Consider the following 21,192-nt stretch of genomic DNA (forward strand, 5'->3'; position numbering starts at 1 on the left):
ATAATTTCATATCTCTAAAAGCATTTCAGGAATACTTCGTTTTGACATTCGACACAAGTCGTGTTCCGTTATGCACATGTTTCGTTTGAACACACTGAATAACACTTCTTTGAATGGTTATCACTTTGATTCAGTATCATCCTACGTCCATCATTTCCACCACAGATACAATAGCCGACCATACTAATTAAAATGGTTTGTCAACTGTCTTTGGCACAAACACTTGTTGGAATTACATCACAATTAATACTTCCAGTTCAGTACCCACGAATGTAGTTCTAGTCTATTTTTAGAACATTTTTTCCTCTCTCATTTTGGTGGTGATAGAAGAGTTTTATTTATGCATTTTTGGTAGGGATTTAAAGGTAACTGTTTATTCTTGATAATATGAGCTCAGGGTGTTGTTGTCTGTATGTATTTTGGCGACAGTGCACAGTGAGTAATAAGGCCTTGGTGATGATCCGGAAGTGAAATTCGTGTTCTGGTTACATGCTGTTATGTTGACAGTCAATAATCTAAAAAAAGAGCAGGTCAACCTTTGACAAGAACTTCACCGTGAAGTCATCTTTGAAGGTATTTTAGATTAACATATGATTTGCATTGATTGTCACACAGTGGAAAGGTCAGTACTGAGAAACAAATGTAGAGAACATATAGTAAAATTAATTGTGTACTATGTCCTGTAAGGGCAGTATTGGAGCAAAGTTTAAATTGGTATAAAATCTTTATTATTAAAGATAGACACATGAAATTTTAATATGTCATGTATATTGACTTTTAAAATATAAGAATGAAATTAAAAGTAAAAAATTAATTTTTATTTTAAAAATTTTAATAAAATTTTTAAAAAAATTAAAAAAAATAATTAAAAAACCCCTAAAATGCACATATATAATATTTTTGGGAATCATATTAAATGTTATCAGCATGTATATATTCCTACACCATATAAAAGCTCCAATGTTGGATTTTTGTCACATTTTGTCAGAGAAAATATCTTTGTAGTCAAAATGAGACCTTCATTAAAAATACATGAAGACAAAATTATAATTTGTATTGGCCATTCAGACTATTTATTAGGGGTCCAATCAGTTAATTTATGTGTTTATGATGGGGTCACTTCCTGAGTAACAAACTTCTGCTTGTATAGCCTTCAGTAATTGTTTATAAACATAGTTATAAGGTATTTAGTGAGAGGACAGCGATGAAAACTTTATACTAGAACCTACTCAAGTTCTCTACTAAATCATTTTAAACTGTCTGAGAATGAAATACAGGTCAAAGGGATAAAATATGCTTCCCCCAGGTATATTTACCCTTGGATGTAAGAAAAAAGCAAAATGATGTAAGTTGAATACAAAATGCATTCCATTTTATTGTTCAGTTAGGTTAAGATGTTGATTGGTGTAGTGCGGCATTGTGGCCTATATGATGTTATGGGAATTCTAATGATCCATCTTGCTTTATGCATTATTAATTACTAATACTATTTGTTAACTGACACTCTAAAGATTACATAAGAAGCATTCAAACAAATTATTTGAATTTAACTTTGTACATGGTTACATATCCCACATGTACAAATATCCATCCATTTTAGAATGTTTGGGATCAAAAGTTCACATTCAGTACATCATATAGGCTGACATTGTACCTATAGTGAACCTGTAAAGCACATTTATGGCTATGTGCACTGAAAATATCCCAAAATGTTATTTTCATCATGAATATGCCTATGTATGGTAACATATTTCAATTTAGTACTTTGACAGAGTGCGGTATTGAAACATCAGCTGATATCTGATTCCATTCAATCAATGAGCTTAATAATTGGTAACCAACACTCTTCAAAATACCATATAAATGTTCAAATAGATAATTTGAATTATGTTTGCACATTTGATCTTAACAAGTACATTGTATATGTCCCACATATGCAAATTTCCATCCTTGTTTACAAGTTTTGGGGATGAGAATTTCACATTTAGCTGATGATATAGGATTTATTGGTACTTATAGTTGATTTGTATGACCACATTTGGCTGTATTCACTTGAAATATCCAAAATTGTTATTTCCCTCATGAATAAGAATGCTTATAGTAACACATTCTAATTTAGTACATTGTCACTTGACTTTCCTGTATACTGGTATGTAATAATGTTTACACCAATGATCAAACCTCACCGCCCCAACATTGCCTTAAACTTTATGATACATAGTCTACCTGATTAGTTATTTAACTTGTAAATGGCTAAATGTGCTTCTAGAAACCTCATATACTTTTAGGATGAATTTAACACTTTAATACATGGCCATTGCTTCACATTTCTGAGTGTCACTCTGTCAAGTTTAATATTTTCCCCCATGCTTGCAACCTTAATGTTAATTTGAAATCACCATATCTAACACAGTTTAACTTCATTTACATAGATCTTACTGTTTTCTAGAATTAAGTGAAACATATTGGATCTTTTCAGGTCTAGCCTGGTATCTGGAACAAAGTGTTAGAGTTGGATTAGCTTGGAAGCTCTCCTGAGTAGTCTGGTGGTAATAGCATGGTTTCATAAGGGCATGTGCAGTGTACTGCCATAAGTGACCAAGATTAGTTCATATCACCACACTGATATATGGCACCTCAAAGACATGGCTTAGGTTTTCATGAGAGAGATCAGCACCATTTTTCAGTAAGGTAGAACCTCCCTAGAAACTATTTTCCTGTCCCATTGCCACCTTTTGTTGTTATCGACATTGAAATGGAATGCATTTTTGCTATAAAACATGGTAGTGGTCCCATTAGAACTTTAAATCTGAATGTGCTATTAATTATGGAAACAACTGCCTAAGTACCTGACACAATAAATGTGGAACATAGCACCTGTCAGTGTTTCTTTAGTGTGTACACCTATATGCATCTGGACAGGCATATTGCGGTTTGCTGCCAAAATCACTATGAGCTATGATGCTTCACTACCCCTGGGGAAAATGTTATCAGTTATACAGACCCAAACTACCATTTGTTTTAAATATCATTCATTAGTCAACTTTTCTGTCTAAAATTTGTCAAACTGTGTTTTAAAACTTGTATGAAAATTTAAGTTTTCAATAAAATTTAGTTTTTAAAATTTAAATGTTTATTTAATTTGCCATTAAAACTGAATTTATCAACATTTGTAATTTTCAAACATATTTTCAGACAGGGCTTATCTTGTATCACAATTAGGTTTTTACTGCATTGAAAAATTCCTATAATTAAGGAAGATATAGCAAATTTAGTTTTGGTTTCTCAAGAGCACTTGGACCAGAACTTGCACCCTGTGGAACACCAGCACTACATACTTTCTGACAGGTGTCACATGTTTTCCTTGCAAGGAAATTCAAAAAGACTTCATGTATAAAGTTGAAATAGGTATAGCATGCAAATATAAAAGTTTGACTAAAATTGGCATAAAACATGTAGCCTGTCAGGAATTACATCACAATTAATACTTCCAGTTCAGTACCCACGAATGTAGTTCTAGTCTATTTTTAGAACATTTTTTCCTCTCTCATTTTGGTGGTGATAGAAGAGTTTTATTTATGCATTTTTGGTAGGGATTTAAAGGTAACTGTTTATTCTTGATAATATGAGCTCAGGGTGTTGTTGTCTGTATGTATTTTGGCGACAGTGCACAGTGAGTAATAAGGCCTTGGTGATGATCCGGAAGTGAAATTCGTGTTCTGGTTACATGCTGTTATGTTGACAGTCAATAATCTAAAAAAAGAGCAGGTCAACCTTTGACAAGAACTTCACCGTGAAGTCATCTTTGAAGGTATTTTAGATTAACATATGATTTGCATTGATTGTCACACAGTGGAAAGGTCAGTACTGAGAAACAAATGTAGAGAACATATAGTAAAATTAATTGTGTACTATGTCCTGTTGACGCGAATAGTATTTGTACATACATGTTCTCGCGTAAAACACACGCTATGAAATTTTAATTCGTAACTGATACGGTATCCCTTAAATCATTGTCCGGAAATACTCTTCCAAGAAAACAAGCTTAGGGATCTGATACGAAACATATTAAAAATGTCAATATTGTATGTTTGTAAAAATAAAAAAAATAACTTCATTTCTATTTGATAGCAATATGCACGATTACGGTTCTACTTCACTATTCTGTCTTTCGATATAAGCTAGGGAACGTCCAGCTTTATTTTTATTTTCATGCTGTAGGGCACTTAATTTCAAGTATAATCTATGTATCGTTTCCATAAGGTAAATGTCCTTGTCGACAGTTAAATCTGATTATCTTGAATATACATGATGACTAAAGTTGACAAAGGTTTATTAGGGACACAATATGGCGGCGCAAGGTACGCGCGCGTTGCATTGTGGGTATTCGCGTACTCAATAGTGACGTCTGTGAAGAAAACCCATATGAATATATGTGTAAGCACATGTATAGTGGATAGACGTCAGTAATACATGAATACCCCTCAGTCTTATAAATCCCACATTAAACTTACATTCTAGTTGAATTTTCAAAATATATCTTCCATAAATCGGTAAAATGAACAAGCGAAATATATTTAAGAATCGCACGTGCCATCCACACTTAAGACGCGTACTACGTTAGGCTCATTGGCTGGAACTTGCATCATCATGTCATTGGTTTCCCCAGTTGGGCCACGTTTCTAATTCGAAATCGCTAGACAAAAGATACTATGATGTGGACCTATTTATAACTTGTACGCGTGCGCACCAGAATTGTATTGAGCAGTAGTCGGTATACATCCAGTCAAAATTTACACCAGCATACGCCAGCAACTTGTTGACATGTTTTTTGTCAGACGTCAGTCCAATCAGAATGTATACACGCGCGCTCGCACACACACACACACACACACACACACTATATATATATATATATATATATATATATATATATATATATATATATATATATATATAGAGGCAGCGAACAACTTCATGATCAAAATCACATCTGAGACCTCAAAGGCAGATTATGATGGGTCCTCCCTACCATTGTTTGAGGTTTACAATGTAAGATGTCAACCCAGTTATTTATGATGGGGGGTCAGTTGTTAGTGATCTTTACATCAGTTTCAATCCTTGCACTATAATAATTGCTATAAAAAAAGGGAACTATTTTAAAATCAACTAATTCTATTATTTTCGTTAAAAATGTCTGAAGTTTGTGTCAGTGAAGATAACTTAAGTATTGGGGTAAAAAGTCGAAGTTACCTTCTTTTTAAAAAACAAACATTATGCCGCTGTTAAAGAACCTGAACTTGATTCAAAATCACCAGATGAAGGATACTGTGACTTATTTATAACTTCTACACATGCATGCCAGAAATTTACTAGAGCAGTAGAGATCTGGTCAAAATTGAGATCTAAGAGGCAGGTGTTTGATCCTCGATCAGTTATTGTTCTTGTCCTTCAATGTGAGATGTCGACACTGATATTTCTCATGGATAGGGTCAATTGCTCATGACCTTAACATCAATTTTAATAACTGCTAGAGACTATTTTTAAAATCTCCTTAGAAAGTCTATAAAATTATTATAAAAAATCTGAAGTTTGTATTATTGGTCATAAATACCATTTTGGTTAAGAAGTTGAAGTTACTTTCATGTGAAAACCAGACATCTTGGCTATCAAAGAAACTGAAATTGATAACTCAGTCACCACCTCTGAGTTATTTCCAGAGGAATATAATTTTAATATATATAGGAATGATATGACATGGTGGAAAGGTATTATCACAAGTACATACAAATCTGGCTGAATCAGACAATGGATCAGAGTCTGTTTGGGCTAGAATTGTAGTAAATGGGCAATCCCACTACATATACTGAGGACATTTACAGTCACTGTGATGATATTCTTTTATTGAGAGAACAGCTAGAGAAGATAAATTCTTATGAGAACTGTCATGAAGCCCATGTACATGTTTTGGGAGATTTTAATTATTATTATATTTATTGGACATATAGAATATGCAAACGGGAAGGTGCTTCGTAACTCAGAGGGCTAGTTCCTGATTGATATTATAAATTGCCATGGTTTAGATCAAACACTCGACTTTACTACATGTGAGAGACCTTGTCCTGACCAGAGAAATTCTCATATTCATTGACCTGACTGGTTTAGAGACCATGATGTTATTAGCTTGTACCTCTTCATACAAATACCGGTACAAGTATCACCCAAAAACTCGAGTCCATCAAAAACAATATTTGTTAGGAAAGGGAATTTAGATGTAGTGAGATCTGAAGATAGCACGTTTGTATTATTTCCAATATTTCAACAGTCTTGAAATCAAGAGATATTTAAGTAAACTCGAAAGTTGTAAAATCTTTTACAACAACAAAGAATCCATGCTATAACATGCTTCATAATAGCATGGATTCAGATATCACTATTCAGATATCACTGTTATTGTGTGGCTTCTAAAAGTTTGCAGCAATTTCACCTATTTCTTGAAGTGCTGCAAAGCTTCAGTGCCAAAATAAATTAGTTTGATTTAATAATTTGACAACATGTGTTTTATTCTTGAAGAAAAATGTATCATCTTGCTTATTTTTTAAGAGAGATTAGTCCATTAACAACCTGTTAATATAATTATTATTGAGCCTTCAACAGTAAATCTATTTTTTAAGTCTTTGTGGTTTATTTTAATTTATGATCAATTGTTGCCCATCCAGGCTAAAGAATATCTAACTGATGTATGTTCAGTCATTTGGCATAGTCTTCCAAGCATCAAACATTGCAGAGGTCATAGGTTTATCACCAGAATCTATAAATTAATTTACCCACCTATTTAAGGTAAATGGTATTCAATCCTCATACACACCTGTTGAACAAGCTTATAACCCAAATTGTTCTTGTGGTTTAGTCATTGTCACATTCCCAAGTCCTTAATCCTTGTTTTTTTGCAGCAGCACCAGATCACTCCTATATATACAACCTGCTGCAGTGGTAGAGTTACATGCTATAGCTTGTACAGCTGTGGATGATTGACCAAACAGAACCATATAAGTTGTATGGGTAGAGGGATACTGTAATCTTATTAAACATATAATACAACTCAATATATTGCCTCTGCTCTATTGCAAAGTCATAGTTACATGTAAAATTTAAATTAATATTGGGTTTATTGTATTTACGTTTTAATTGGTCATTTAGAGACTTTTTTATATATGGAGATTACTCTTTACCTAAGAAATTTGATGGTTTACATCCATACTGGGTCCAAACAATTATGCACATTACTGTTCAAGTATTATTCTAAAATACATTACAGGTCAGTACCATTGACCCCCAGTAAATTTTTAATTAAAGTATTTTTCAAGCCTAAAAAATATCAAATATTTTAAAATGTATAAAAAAAGATGTCTTACTCCAAGCCTTTCATCAAAAACAAGCTTTCAACATGAAAGATTGTGGCACATATGCCCCAGATGCATCCTAGTTGTTTTATATGTACCATTATCTGCTTTTATAAGGCATGATACATGTATAATATTATCACAGAACTGCGAACTTCATTGGTAGATTACACTGAGTTGTCAGCATAAGAGAAACCAGATCATTATGAGACACAAAGTGTGGAGTTATTATCTGGAATTTTGATGCTGTCAAGGAGACTTGGTCTAGCAGTCAGATTACTGTGATAATGATATTTTTGTTATATACCTATCAATTTTGAGATAATTGTAATATTTATAATTTCAACTTCATTATGCGAGAAAGTCGCTAACATTACCAAGTATAAAGTTCCATAAATGGGCTGCAAGTTACTATACAGTATTTTATTTTTTAATGCGATTTCCAAATATGATCTTGTTTCTGACAAACCTTTAAAAAAACATGAACTTATTTTTTGTTTTGTTTTATTGACAAAATTATTGTTTGTACCTTTGAGACATTTAACAATATATAACACAAGGTTTCTTAACTAATGTCAGTGTGAGAGCTTTTTTGACTGCTAGTGTTGGCATTCCATTGCTAGTGGCGCTGCTTTTGTTACAAGAAAACCTCGAGGATAAAGTAGCTTGTTTTAAAGTATGGGCATACAGGATAGTATCATTTTCCTTCTTATAGGAAATTATGGTAAATTCTGGCTATGTCTGGGGTAGAACATTGATAGATATATGATCAAGAATAATGTTACTTCCATCTTCACTCATACTTTATGCAAACATGTACACAATTTCACAAATACATTAATCCTGTTCTTTCATTGACCGTTGAGTTCTTATAATTTTTGCATCAAATTAGTATTGTTTACTGCATAAATGGCAGACAATATGACAAAATAATGTAAGGTGGAATTTATACCTAAAGCTCATGTCACACACAGGAAATACTTTCGTGTTTATAGGGTAACATATAAGCTTCAATAGATTTTAGAAACTGGAAACTTTATTATGTTGTTCTTGCCATTTCATTTTCAGTACAATGGGTATAGGTGTTTCCAAATGTGATTAACTGGTTACATTAGTTTAATGAATTACAACATCAAGTAAAAATTAAAGAATTACCTAGCAGTCTCTCAGGGCCCTGAGTGGCCGAGTGGTCTAAAGCACTCTCCATTACGGATCACTGCCATATCACCTCTGTCTTCATGGGTTCGAGTCTCAGATTCAGCCAATGTGGGTATATGGGAAAAAGCTCATTTACAATTTCAGGACAGTTTTCAGGGTCAAATTTTAAATAAGAATTTCTATCTTTGAAATGACCTAAATCTATTTTTTGCCACTATAGTTGAATACTAGCATACATCATTTGTTTTATTTTATGCATTGCCTAATTTTTTTTAATGAAACTTTAAGTGTAGTAATTTCAAAGACCATACTAGGAGTCCATTAAGGCAAAATAGTTACCCCAGTCGCTATCATTTCATCATTTCACCCAAATGCAGAGAGAAAGTGAAGTTGACGCACCTATTTTGAGACATTACTCTCCACCCACCTACGCCTCTTTTTGAGCATTGAAAACTTTTTTCTACCAGGTATCTTATTTCTGTTTAAAGAGGCTGTCTAAAACAGTTTAAATATATTTTTTTTTAATACATTTTGATTAACTTTTATGTCAAATTAAGGACTATTTTAATCTTTAAGATCTATATCTATTAGATTCCTGCTTAAAATCCAACATGCAGCTTGAGGATGTGAGTGAAATTTCATGCTTCTGTAGCCCAGTGATGAGTACATTATTACTATGGAGATATATAGACTGGTTCCATGCCCAGTGATGAATACATTATTACTATGGAGATATATAGACTGGTTGCTAGTAAAGGTCAACAAGTTTTTAGTCCAATTCCTGTAAAAGTGTGCAGTTAGAACTTGTACTTAAAAGTCTGTCACTGTTTTGAAAGTAACCATTTTATTTCAGAAGCAGCAATTTGTCGATCCAAACTTTGACAATTGTAGTACATTTATAAAGTTAATGAATCCTTTTTTTGGGTAATAATTAGTTCAGAGATTTATTCAGCAGCTGTTTTAAGTGATGTTTTCAACACATAAATTTTAGCCTTTTATGGTATCTGTAATTGCATCATAATATAGTCCATTAGATAAGCATTTTTTTTAATTGATTTACCTGTCTTTTGCAGAAAGCTCAAATTTTGCTAAATCAAACTTCAATAATTTTAATACTTGATGAATTTTAATGAGTATTTTATTTTCGTATTTTTGGCTCAAAGATAGCAAAACAGCTCTTTTATGTGATGTTTTGAACATTCTTGAATTCTGACTTTCTGCACTTAATCTTCCTTATTTTCCCACCACTTTTCACCATTGTTGGCAGAGGAGAGAAGCCACATTGCTACAAAATATGAATTCAGCATGATACATGTTATTGTATCATACTACAGTCTATTTGATATGCATATATCAATATAGTTAAGCATATGTATTAAATAAAGACTTTTTCGTTTATATTTCAGAAACAATAGTTGAAAGTGTGATCAAGGAAAGAAAGAAACTTTCATGGACCTTCGGATGGTGACTGGAGAAATGGAGTGGTGTCTTAATATACAGCAGGGTGCAGGCAGGGTTATTAATTGACCTTGCATCCATTAGTAAACCCTGGCTGATGGTGCACATTTTCTGTTTAAACTATGACTAGACTCTAGGCATCATTGGTGATACTTGGATTGTTTTCTATATTCATGTTTTTGTGCTGGCTACATTGTTTTGTAGATGACACTCTGACTTGTGATCCTATGCTCAATTCTTACAGGCATATTTTCATGCTTTCAATAAACTTTTGTGTCACTTTAATGACTACATCTGCAAGAACTGTACCTAGAAAATTGCAGTTCATGAAGTTTGAAGAAGTGAGTGAATTATTACTCTGTGGAGAGATATAGACTGGTTGCTAGTAAGATTATTATTTTATTCCACAAAAGTATATTGCAGTTAGAACTTGTCTTTTAGAATATGTCACCTGTTTTGATGGTAGTTTTTTTATTGAGGTACCTGTATTTTGCAGGAAACACCAATTATGCTGAATCAAACTTCAATAATTTGAATATTTGATGAAGTTTTGTAGAGTATTTTATTTTCATTTTATTTGGCTCATTGACTTAGTAAAACTGCAATTTTATGGGATGTTTTGAACATTTATGAATTCTTTCTGTACCCACACTTTATATTCCCACCACTTTTCTCCATATTTGGGAGGGGAGAGAAGCCACTTTGCCATAAAATCTAAATACATAATCATAATAGTTTTTTTTGATAAGCACATATCAATATAGTTAAGCATATAAAGACTTTTTCTTTTATGATTCAGAAACAATAGTCAGATCTTTGTGATAAAGAAAAGAAAGAACCTTTCATAGACCTTGGGATGGTGGCTGGAGTAATGGAGTGATTTCGTAATATACATCAGGGTGTAGACAAGGTCCGAATCTCACTTGATCTTGCATCCATTCGCAAACCCTGGTTCATGCTGCACAGTTTCACTTTGAACAGAGACAAGACGAATACTATAGGCATCATTGGTGATAACTGCTTTCTATATTCGTATTTTTGTGTTGGCTACATAGATGCATACAGCTGAATTTATTGTTTGTAGCTGTTGCACACACTGTCTTGAAAAAGAAAGAGGGAAGATAATGACGCAATTTGAACTTTGCCAATTCATCTCTGAAATCCAGTGTTCAATTCTTGAAGTTGTCTTGGCTTTCTGTATCTATAGCTACTTGTTTTCTGTTTATTTCTGGTGTCATCTATCTAATTATCAGCTCAATTATACATTCTCTTATTTAACTGAGATTGGTTAATTCATGTTGGTATTTATAACTGGGAGACTTTCTTGAGTGCGATCCTTTAGTTGGGTTTTAACAATTTGTTGATTTTAATGACATTTTCAATACATCATTGGCATATCATGCAGAGGAAATTTGGAGCTAAGTGCTTTTCCACAGGATACACTGAGGCAGCCAGAATGGTCTGGTATGATAATAATAATAATAATAATAATAATAATAATAATGCTTTATTTATAGAGGATGACTCATTAGTCAAGGACTATTCTCCCTTGAAGCCTTCTAAGGAGAATAAAACAATATATGAAGATAGCAATAATTACTGTTTATTTTAACATGTTTAGTATTAAAATACTAAATTCCATTATCTATTAGAAGCACATACATGCTCATGATATCTCTTCTTAAATACTCTAATATTTTCAGCAGATTTTACATGTAGTGGAAGCTTGTTCCACATAACTGTACCAGAGTATTGGAAACTCTTTTTAAATTGTTCTGTTTTTGGTTTTGGTGGTAGAAGGTTTCCATGTGATATTGATCTCAACTGGTATTGTGTTGAAAAAGGCCTGAATAAGTCCTGAAGATGCTCTGGTGCAGTTCCATGTAGACATTTATATAAATGAACTGCCTTGTGAAAATCTATCCTGTCATATATTGTGAACCATTTGAGTTCTGTAAATAATGCTTTTGAGGGACGATCAACAGATGCATCTAAAATTACGTGTGCTGCTCATTTCTGAAGTTTATAAATCCTGTCAAGCTCAGATTTAGCACAGTTTCCCCATTCATTAGAACAATAATCCATTGTCGGAAGAATATATGACTTGTAGTATAGATTGCGAGTTTCCATAAGTAAATATTTCTTGATCTTGCTGAGTAGGACAGTTTTGGATGACAGTGTTTTACAGAGCTTATCAATATGGTCATTCCATAATAAATTATTATCTATGGTCACACCTACTAGCTTTTCATGTTTGACATTTGCTAATGGATGATTATATATTGCAAGAGATAGTTCTGGGTTCCCTGATTTGTGTAGCTTTTGTGACGTCCCCAAAATCATAATTTTGTTTTACCTTCATTAATTACCATCCTATTTTGTTGTGCCCAGTTTTGAACTCTAATAAGGTCTGAGTTTAATCTCATTTGGATAACTTTAGTATCAGAACTAGATGTATACAAGGTTGCATCATCTGCAAATAAATCTGTATTTGTGGATTCATTATTTAATGGTAGATCATTGATATAGATACGGAAGAGGAGAGGGCCCAAAACTGTGCCTTGAGGGACCCCTGAATGAATTGTGTGAGTTTGAGAGCTAATATTGCCAATGCTTACTTGTTGAGACCTTTGGTTTAGGTATGATCTGAACCAGTTTAAAGAAGGAATGTCAAACCTGTAACAGTTCAACCTCTGCAGCAGAATTTCATGATCAACAAGATCAAAGGCTTTTTTTGACAGTACAGGTAGAATTGATATTGGTCTGTAATTCACTGGATCCTCCTTTTCTCCTTTCTTAAAGATAGGTGTAACCTTTGCATATTTCAGTGTTTCTGGAAAATTACCACTCATTATACTTAAGTTAATGATATGCATTAGTGACTTTGTTATTACTGGTGCAGCAATTTTAAGAATTCATGGACCAGTCCCTTCCAATCCAGAGGATTTATTAATATTCACCTTAATTAGCATATCAAGAACATCAGCTTCACTAACATTAGCTATTAAAAAATTATTATCATCAGGAATTTTAGCTCTTATAAATATTAGAAGAGCATCAAGTTCAATTGGGCTGTTAGTCTGGTTCTGAATACTGTTACTGGAGATGCTTATGAAGAAATTGTTGAACATTTCCACAATGTCTTGTACAGATGTTGCTATATCATCATTTTGCTTAAGTCTAGGGGGAAGACAACTGTTCCTGGGTGGGTTCAGCTCTTTTAGATATTTCCATAATGTCTTGGTACTCTTTCATCAATAGCCTGTTTATAGTAGTTCTCTTTTGCCTTATCTATCAGGTGCTTAGTTTTATTCCTCCACTTTCTGTAGCTTTTCATGTCTTTTTCCTTGTAGAAATTATCTCTTAGGTGCCTAGCCTCATTGATCTCAGGGGTAGTCCACTTGGGTGTAATTTGGTGTTTAACCTTTTTGTTTTAATTGGGGTGTGCTTTTCTGAGGCTGCATTGAACATCTGATACAATTTGTCTAAGGCAATGTTGACATCATTGGCATGTACAAGTATATGAAACCCATGACCCTTAGATTACCAATAAGACATGGGCCAGTCATTGGCGGTGAGCGAGAATGCAGGAACAATTATGAAAATATTTCTCAGGAGTTGCTAAAATTGGAAATTTTTGTATGAATTTGAAGTATTTTACATTAGGTATCCATGTTTGGGTGTTGAGAACCCATATAAATCCCAGAAGAAGAAAAGGAAAAGCACCTGGTAGCTTAGCTTAACTCAGTAGCCCAGAGAAGGAAAATATGGCACCTGACTATGTAACTGTTAGCTTGAAGACCATATATTTACCTTTAGTGGCATTAGCTGTACTGCTATAGACCAGAAGAGCTAATGGGATGGTCTGTTATCTGTATTCTATCTTCCATTTTATTAGCACACATTTGTTATTTCAGCTATCCTAAACTACTTCAAGGATTGCCATGAAAATTTACATGCACATTTATCCCTTGGTCTAGTTGGTTTTAAATGAAAATGGTGCCACTTGGTTATCAAATATGGCAACCACAGTGACCATCTTAAAAATCTTATTGCTTCTCCTCTGGAATGTATGTCATATCAGCATGGGGTTGTTGCAAAAATACTTTTCTTGATGTCTAGTTGGGCCTAATAAAAATGGTGCCAACTAAGACCACTATGGCCATCACAGTGGCCATCTTGAAAATCTTTCTGTTGCTATTTCTCCTGAATGGAAAGTCATATTGACATGGGGGTTTCACCATAAGATGTCTTGCTGGTCTGAATTGAAAAAATGGTGCCAATCTAATATCCAATCTAAATTGAAAAGGGTGCCAGTCTGATATCCAATATGGCTACTACAGTGGCGATCTTACAAATCTTATCACCAGTTTTACTGAATGGATGATCTTATTAACAATGGGTTTTCATTGAAAGACTTGTTACAATGTTTATTTGATCCTAAATGAAAAAAGGGCTGATCTGATGTCCAAGATTTAAAATGGTGACCACAGTGGCCATCTAGAAAATCTTATTATTTCTAGTTCAGTTATCTCCAGAATAAAATGTAATATTACCATGGGGTTTTCACAAGAAGATTTCTTATTTGGTCCAGCTTTAAAATTGTGCCTGCCTATTGCACAATATGGCCACCATAGTGGTCATCTTAATAATCTTGTGTTGAATAATCGCTGACCGATCCAGTAGCCTAGTGGTTAGAGTGACCACCTCAGATGCGGGAGGTCACAGGTTCTAACCCTGGCCAAGTCATACCAGAGACTTATAAAAATGGTGCTAACAGCTGCCTTGCTTGGTGCTTAACATTAAGAGTTTAGTTGTAGGACTCGACTGCTCTGGTGGCCTAGTGGTTAGAGTGTCCGCCTCGGATGCAGGAGGTGGTGGGTTCAATCCCCGGCTGAGCCATACCAAAGACTTACAAAAATGGTACTAACAGATGCTTCACTTGGCACTCAGCATTAAGAGGTTAGTGGTAGGACTGCTTGGCCTGATGTCAGGATCATGTGATTCGGTTGAACATCATGCGGCATGATGCCCCAGTGCTAGACATAACTATAGACTGCCACACTGCAGACATCATAGCGATATGACTGAATTTTTTTTAAAGCTACGTTAAAAATCCAAATCACACACACACACACACACACACACACACTAATCCTCCTTTGAGTCAATGAAAAGTAATATTCCTATGGGGTTTTACCAGAAGACTTCATATGATGTATAGTTGGTCAGTGGCCATCTTGAAAATATTGTTAGCACTACTACACATGAATAGATGGTTGTATCAACAAGGGGTTTTTACTATACAGCTTGTTATGATGTCTAGTTGGTCCTAATTCTGCCATTTAGACATTCAGTATGCCTGTCACAGTAGGGTTTCACTGAAAGACATCTTATGATGTCTAGTTGGATAAAAATGAAAATGGCACCAGTCCAACTTACATTATAACTGTCACAATCGCCCTCATGAAAATCTTGTTATCACTTACTTATTGTAGATGGCTTGTCATACTGATATGGCGTTTCCACCAACAGATTTCTTATGATGTCTTGTTGGTACTAAATAGAAATGGTGCCAGTCTGATACCAAATATGGCCACCAATCTGATAATGAAAATCGCTACTATGGGATCTGTTTTGAAAATCTTATCATTGCTCCTCTAAAACAGGAGGTCATATCAGCACAGTTTCCACCAGAAGACTAGCTTATTATGACGCCTTTGCTGGTCCTGTTTGAAAATGGTGCCAATTTAACATCTAATATGTCCATATCCACAATGGCAGCTAACTAGAACATCTTGTTATTGCTGAAGAATATCAAAGGAGGTTTCAACTCTCCCCGGGTAAAAGGAAGAAATGGCCTTTAATTCCTGGAAACTCTTTTCAGCCAGTAGAGCATCAGTCCATCTGTTACTGTGATGGACATCTGATGGACATCTGTTACTGTGATGGACAACTGTTACTATGATGGACATCTGTTATCAGATAGTCTCATTTTAAAATTATTTTAGTAGTTATTAAAATAACAATAAAGATCAGTTCATGATATTATGATATCATGCAGCCCACATGGCTACCTGGTTTACATGTTCAGGCATAGACAAATTACTTGCCCGATAGCCTGGGACAGCTTAAAACAAATTAAAGCAGGGCAACCAAGTGACTCAGATTCGAAGCCCAGTTGGACAACTAGCTTTTTGATGGCAGTTGTTTAAAACAAGTATAGTTTGATTGAAAATGTGGAAAAGCATAACAACATTTTGTGAGAAGCTGTTGAAAAGAAATTGGACAGATTTAATAGAAAGCATTGTTAAAAAAGGTTTTCAGTTTTGTGCAAATGATTCAGATCTGCAATCATATATGGCAGCCATTGAAAAAAATCTTTAAATGACTTCTCAAGAACTTCTCCACACAACTAAACCAAAATTTGACATAAAGCATTCTGGCATAATGGCCTTTCAGATTTTCACAAATTATGACAATCTGCCATCCAATATACATGTATGCATACATTCTGCTAACCTATTGCAGTTTTAGTTTATTTTTGAAAGGGAATATTAATTTATGACATGGCCATGTGTTCATCATTTGTTGTGCACCCATTAACAATTGGTATTTTAAACTTCCCAGAATCCTCTGGACTCTTAGTGTCCATCTTGAAGGGCGTTCAGGTTTGTTCATATGATGCTAATCTGCTATTAGATATGGCTACTGTTACTAAAAATAGGAAAATGTTTAAATTACTTCCATAAACTGCCAAGCTTGTTTAAATATGACAGAAAGCATCCTGGTCATATGACTTTTCAGTTTTATATAAATGATGCTGATCCAACTTGAAATTTCACTTGTTACTAAAAATAGAAAACCCCTTTTTCTTCTAAAATTCACTAGATCAAATTAACCAATATTTAATGCAGATCATCCTGGTATAAAGGTCTTTAAAGCTGCAAAATTTTATGCTGATCTGTCATCAAATATGGCCGCAGTTACTAAAAACAAAAACCTCTCAACGTTACTTTCCCAAATTTTAAAGCTGCAGAAGAGGATTTGATCGTATTTGAATTATCCTGTCATGAAGACTGTTCAGATTTAAACAGATAATGCCAAACTGTGTGATTTGGATGAGCATGACTAAATATCTGTCACAAAGATAATAGGAAAATAAAATTAAAAATAATGATAGTCATCATTATCACAAGCAGTTCTGACACCTTCTGTTTGAATATAATTAGGGAAAATTTATGATGTCAGTCATTGAACTAGCACATTACTGAGTCAAACTGAACATTTTATACTAATAGTATATTAATATTCAAGATAATAACACCTTCATACAAGATGCTATTGCTTAAAGACAAATACAGTGTATAACATTTCAAATGAGATGATGGGTGTTTATCCATATGCTTTCATTCAGTTTATTGTTTACAAAATAAATATATAAATGAATACACACTACCCATTCAGCTACATGTTTATGCAATTGATAATGCCCCAGTTGCATAAAAATTTGTCATGAGTCTTGAACATTAACCACATAGCCACTTTAGCTCCTACACGTATGTTGAATACCATTCCTTGACATCTCCAGAAAACTTCCCATACAGCCTCACTCCCACACAGACCCAGCAATGTACATGATGCCAGTTTAGATCAACATAGCTTCCACTTAGCCAGCCAACAGCTGACTACCATGTATCCATTCTTCTGTTTGACAGATCCAGGAATGCAAATCAGTTTGATCTGAGAGACACTAAGCTGCTCTTCAGGGTGGGCAGACCCCGGAAGCTTTATAAAAACATCCATTACCTACATATAGGCATAAATCATGAATGATAATCATACAATTAAAATGAACTTTTCTAAACTTGGTACATGAATTTTGAGTCAATACTGACCAGTATCCAATCTCAGTCCCCCAAATATTAAAGTGTATTAAAGTGACCAACACAATTTTGCATGAAAATACAGTACCAAGGCAACTGTGGTATAGGTTTTTAATGCAGACTGTTAGCAAGCTATATTGTATGTTAGAGTCATAATTATACATTTCATGAAAATTTTCGACCTTTCCGTTATGATACCAAATATGTACACCTTCTTCCAGGGAAGATGAATCTGACTGGAAGGGACAATTATAACTTTGATGCCAGTCGCTAATAAGTGAATAGCCTAAGAAGGGAAAAAATCCATTATAAAAATCGACCCCTGCTGTGCGATAATGGTAAAGAAGTATGCAGCTTCACTTTTGAACTGTAGTCTTGTGATTATACATGTTTTGTCGTGTTTGGCATGCTTTTAAAAAGAAATTGTTTTCTTCTTTTCTGTAATGTTTTTCATTTGCTTTTATTTCAGATATTTTGTTTTAAGTTTCCACTTTTCTGACCTTGAAATTTAACATTTATGAAAACCCATGCATGAATGGAAATTCTAGTAGCTACAGTCAATATGGAATGTACATATACGAATAGGAGAGAAGTGCGAGCTGAGCTCGTTGATTTTTACACTGAATTGAACACATCAACAGAGATATGTTCACATTATGTGGATAGTGATAGCACAAAAATCAAGACATATACAAGTTTTACAGAACCTGTAATACCCAGAAGATCCACCACGGAAACCAGCCTGATTGAAAATGAATTCACACTAATCAACTGGAATGCTCTTGACAATAAATATTTTATTGAAAATTCTCAGTTCCAACTTCCTAGTTTCGAAGAAAAATGCAATATAGACAAAGAGCAAGGAATGAAACTAACACAGGTTAAATCAATGAAAGTCCAACAATGCTCTTCAGCATATGACACATCTACAGAAGATGATGCTTTTGAAAAGTATCTTGAAAGTGAATTGCAGGTTTCACTTAACCCTGATGATTTCATTCAAATAACTTGTACTTTAAATTCGGGGAACGAATACACATTAGTAAATATAGACACTGAGTGTGACAAGAATGGTAGTAATTCTTCTATCATTAATCCTGAATCATCCACAAGGAAGTGTTCTAGTAGCAGTATACAAAACGACTCTGGAAAATTAGACAAGTCCACACAATATGAATCTGTACAGTTTGACTCTGGAACCACTTCTATGTCCGATTCAGTGCAGTATGACAGTTCCAATAAGTCGGAGACAGATTCATTAGACAGTCAGTCAGAGTCTATCAATTCAACACAGACATTGCTTGAGTCATGCAAGCCAAACAGTCTTGAAGACTCCCCTTATTCAGCATGTCAGTCTGTTTGTATGAAACCACCTGAATCAAACAAGTCTGAGATGTCTCAATACGACAGTCATAAAGGCTCCATGTCAGTCTTTGATGATGATCAGAAAGAGCCCCACTCCCATTTTGACACTTTAGAAAAGTCTAAATATTCAACAGAAACTATTTCATCCCCAACTAAATGCACAGAGGAGTCTGAATTAACCCTCCCTGAAGATGAAGGAAAGGTTTGCTTTTCAACACATTTGGAATCATTCCAGTCTGAAAAACTGCAGAGAAGACCTTATTATTTATCAGATTCTGAGCAGTCTTGGTCCGGTAGTCCAAGAGAATCAAATCATCCAACCAAGTTTGAAACTTCCTTGCCTGAAAGATCGGGTGAGGCTGTATTTATTAATAATGAAATGGAGTCGAACTGTTTAAGAAATTGTTTCTCACTAAATGGTCAAAGACTTTCTAAAATACAAGCAGTAATTTCAGATCGACCATCAGATAGTACATCTAAGATTGAACATGTGACTGGCAGACTCAATAAGTCTGACACAGAACTTGATGTCTATGAAAAACCCCACTTAATAAGACCAGAGGTCTTTTGTGAAGGATTGCAAAGGGAAATTAATGTGCAGAACAAAGTTTACTATTGGCGTCTAGTGATGCAGATATATTTTACCCTTATGACAGCTTCATCAATTTTTGGATCATTAAAATGGTTGTTTCAATTACGACTTGTAACAATACAAGCTTTGCAGAGATTGCAGTCCTTTTTGAACTATCCTTTTACTAATCTGAATGAGTTTTTTAGTTGTGAAAGTAGCGACTCACCTCCTAATGCTGAGGAATGCATGTCAGTAGAATGGATGCGATTGCAGACTTTCCAGAACTACCCTATTATAGCTAATGGTAGCCCAAACCGCCTTGCAAGAGAAGGGTTCTATTATACAGGACAAGGGACACAGACCCGATGCTTTTCCTGTGGAGTGACACATGGTGAATGGAACTATTTGGACAATCCCCGAGAAGTCCATCGGAGATTGTCTCCCAATTGCCCCTTTTTAAATGGGAGACAAGAAGGGCACAGAAATATCCCTATGAGTCCTGATGGAAGTGCAGATGATGGCAGAGCAGATGGGGACTCCATACCATTCCCATCTCTTCCAGTTGCAATGTTGACTGGGTCAGCTGCAGAAGGAAGCAGATCTGTATCCAAAACTAAAGAGGATGATAGGATAAGGGTAAGGTTTGGCTCTGAATGTGTGGAAATTTCGGCAATGTTAAATATGTGTAATTTATTTAATTTTGCATGAAATCTTTTTATTCACTATATGGGTTGTTTTAGTAGTGTGAAAGAAAACTTTCACTGCTGTGAGACCACCTGTCTTGAGAAACCAGGTTCTCCATGTACAGATTTATTGATTATATAGTGTTATGACCTGTTATGAGAGACCACCTCTAATAAGAGACCATTATGTTTTGGTAGATGGGGTGGTTTTTCAAGACAGGTTCCACTGTACAAATAAATTAGTATTTTTAATTGTTGGTTTCTTGTCTGTAAAGCCAGGTGAGGTTGTGGTATAGTTCTTTTGTCCAGCACATGTTGTTATTAGTGTACCCTGCATCTCGTCCATCAGAATTTGCTATTTTAAACTTATTATAATAAAAGAAAACACTGGACCAATTTCATCCAAATTTGGGAGTATGTATCCTGATATGAAGAGTTTTTCATTTTGAACAAATGATGCTTATTTGTGATAAAATATGGCCACCATGACTAAAAACAAGAAAACAAAAATGAAATGACTTCTTAAAGGTACTCTTCAGAATCAAACCAGAAATTTGACTGAAAGCATTCTAGTATAAAGCACTTTGAAATTTATGCTGATTCACCATCCAGTATCCCTGCTGTTATAAAAAATTTTATTAACTGGAAATGGTAAACAGAATTTGACC

General features: G+C 34.4%; 1 protein-coding gene across 4 annotated transcripts in view; it reads left to right on the plus strand.

The window, feature by feature from the left end:
- LOC149797289 (uncharacterized) overlaps positions 1-21,192 on the plus strand; it is a 130,644-nt gene that overhangs the window by 1,597 nt on the left and 107,855 nt on the right. For 3 of the 4 annotated variants that reach the window (XM_089962010.1, XM_089962011.1, XM_089962009.1), the window contains exons 2-4: positions 9,968-10,404; positions 10,819-11,029; positions 18,375-20,477. In XM_089962010.1, coding sequence (XP_089818136.1) covers positions 18,441-20,477 — 2,037 coding nt within the window. In that variant the 5' untranslated portion in view covers positions 9,968-10,404; positions 10,819-11,029; positions 18,375-18,440. Of the gene's footprint in view, positions 1-3,219; positions 3,812-9,967; positions 10,405-10,818; positions 11,030-18,374; positions 20,478-21,192 lie in introns of those variants that run through there. The other variant, XM_089962008.1, reaches the window with a different exon arrangement.

Source organism: Sinohyriopsis cumingii, chromosome 6 (assembly GCF_028554795.1).
Source record: "Sinohyriopsis cumingii isolate HCF-2022 chromosome 6, ASM2855479v2, whole genome shotgun sequence".
Lineage (NCBI taxonomy): Eukaryota > Metazoa > Mollusca > Bivalvia > Unionida > Unionidae > Sinohyriopsis > Sinohyriopsis cumingii.